The sequence below is a fragment of the Arachis ipaensis genome, chromosome B09, assembly GCF_000816755.2.
Source record: "Arachis ipaensis cultivar K30076 chromosome B09, Araip1.1, whole genome shotgun sequence".
Classification (NCBI taxonomy): Eukaryota; Viridiplantae; Streptophyta; class Magnoliopsida; order Fabales; family Fabaceae; genus Arachis; species Arachis ipaensis.
In genome coordinates, this window is record NC_029793.2 from 122,420,967 (window position 1) to 122,422,663 (window position 1,697).

Sequence of the window (1,697 nt, forward strand, 5' to 3'; positions counted from 1 at the left end):
TATTTTGTCAATAAATTATTAAACTAATTTAATTAAATTTAATTACCAAAATAATTTGATCATGTGTAATCATCGTAACTAATTATATTCGCTTTTGTTTGTTTTGGTTTTGTCAATTCTTGCCCTCTGTTCATTATAAATACATAGTAGTTCTCTCAGCATATAGCTATAATCTCACAAGGCACACGCTAACACATACAAGTTACAATAAAACCATCATCAATAATATTTGGTGATGAAAATAATGGGGAAACTAGGGTTTATGGTTCTCTTTGGCCTTCTCACCATAACAACCCTACTTCTTCCACATCATGTAACACTTGGATCCCGCCACCACAATCACCATCCAAAAGATCATCATCATGATCATCACCACTCAAAACACAAAGATCATGATCACCACCACCACGGAGACCCTACATCGCCGCGAATCGAACCACATGGGACCCATGCCATTCTCACTTTCAATGACTTTGGTCCCCATGGGGACGGAGGCGGTCCATCCGAGTGTGACAGTAGGTTCCACCCTTTGCCTCAAAAGGTGGTAGCTCTGTCTACCGGATGGTACAACAACGGTGAGTTTTGTGGGAGAATGATCCGAATCACCGCGAGGAATGGAAGGTCGGCGGTGGCAAGGGTGGTGGATGAGTGTGACTCAACGCATGGATGTAAGCACAACATTGTTGATGCATCAAAAACTGTGTGGCATGATTTGGGACTCAACACAGATATTGGTGAAGTACCAGTTACTTGGACTCTTGCCTAGTATCATCCATCAAGAAGAACAAATATATGAGAGGGATTCATATAAAATATATGGTGGAAACTCAGGTGCAGTCGACTTCACGTGAAGTTGATACCTAACAGCCGTTAGATAATTTGACTGATTTGACTAAATTTTCATCTAACGATTATCAGATATCAACTTCACGTAAAGTCGACTGCACCTGAATTTTCACCAAAATATATACATAGATGGACGTATAACAAGCATATAGTATAATAATTATATCTTGTTTAATAATGTGATATATATATATTTAAATAATTCTATAGACGTTTAATAATGTCGTCTATCTTAGCATTTTTGGGTGAATGCAAATCCATCCAAGTGTATCGGAACAATATATAGTATCTATAATGAATAAATTTCCGATGCTATCCCCTCATTGTTTAACACTCTATGTTCAATTATAATGTTATATCTATCTATAATGATTGTCATGATACCGGCCACTGTACTACTTTTAAAAATTTAAATTAATAAAAAATATATAAATAATTATATCTCTAATCATAATAATCATGTATATGTGACGTGTGAGAGTTTATTTATAATAAGATCTCGTCAAAATCCTACCATGCATCATAGAGAGAAACAGAGAGCCAAAGACATTATTGTATTTTTTTTAAGGCTTTTAAACAAACTCTCTTCAAAGTTTGAAAACCTCATGTTCATTCCAGTAATGTAGTATTTTTTGTCTCATCTAATTGTCATAATATCACTTTTCTAAAAAATTTAAAGCGATAAAAAAAATATAAATAGTAATATCTCTAATATTTCTCACATAAATTTTTTTTTTTAAATTTGTATAAATTTTTATCTAGACTTTTTTTTATTTTATTTATCTTACACTAAAATTCTTTTTTTTTTTTAAAAAAAAAAATCACTAAAGATCAAACTCAAATGTTAGTGA

General features: G+C 32.9%; 1 protein-coding gene across 1 annotated transcript; it reads left to right on the forward strand.

Moving 5' to 3' along the window:
* On the forward strand, positions 245-766 carry LOC107615938 (ripening-related protein grip22-like). The gene has a single exon (XM_016317949.1). It carries the CDS (start codon positions 245-247, stop codon positions 764-766), a length of 522 nt encoding a protein of 173 aa, XP_016173435.1.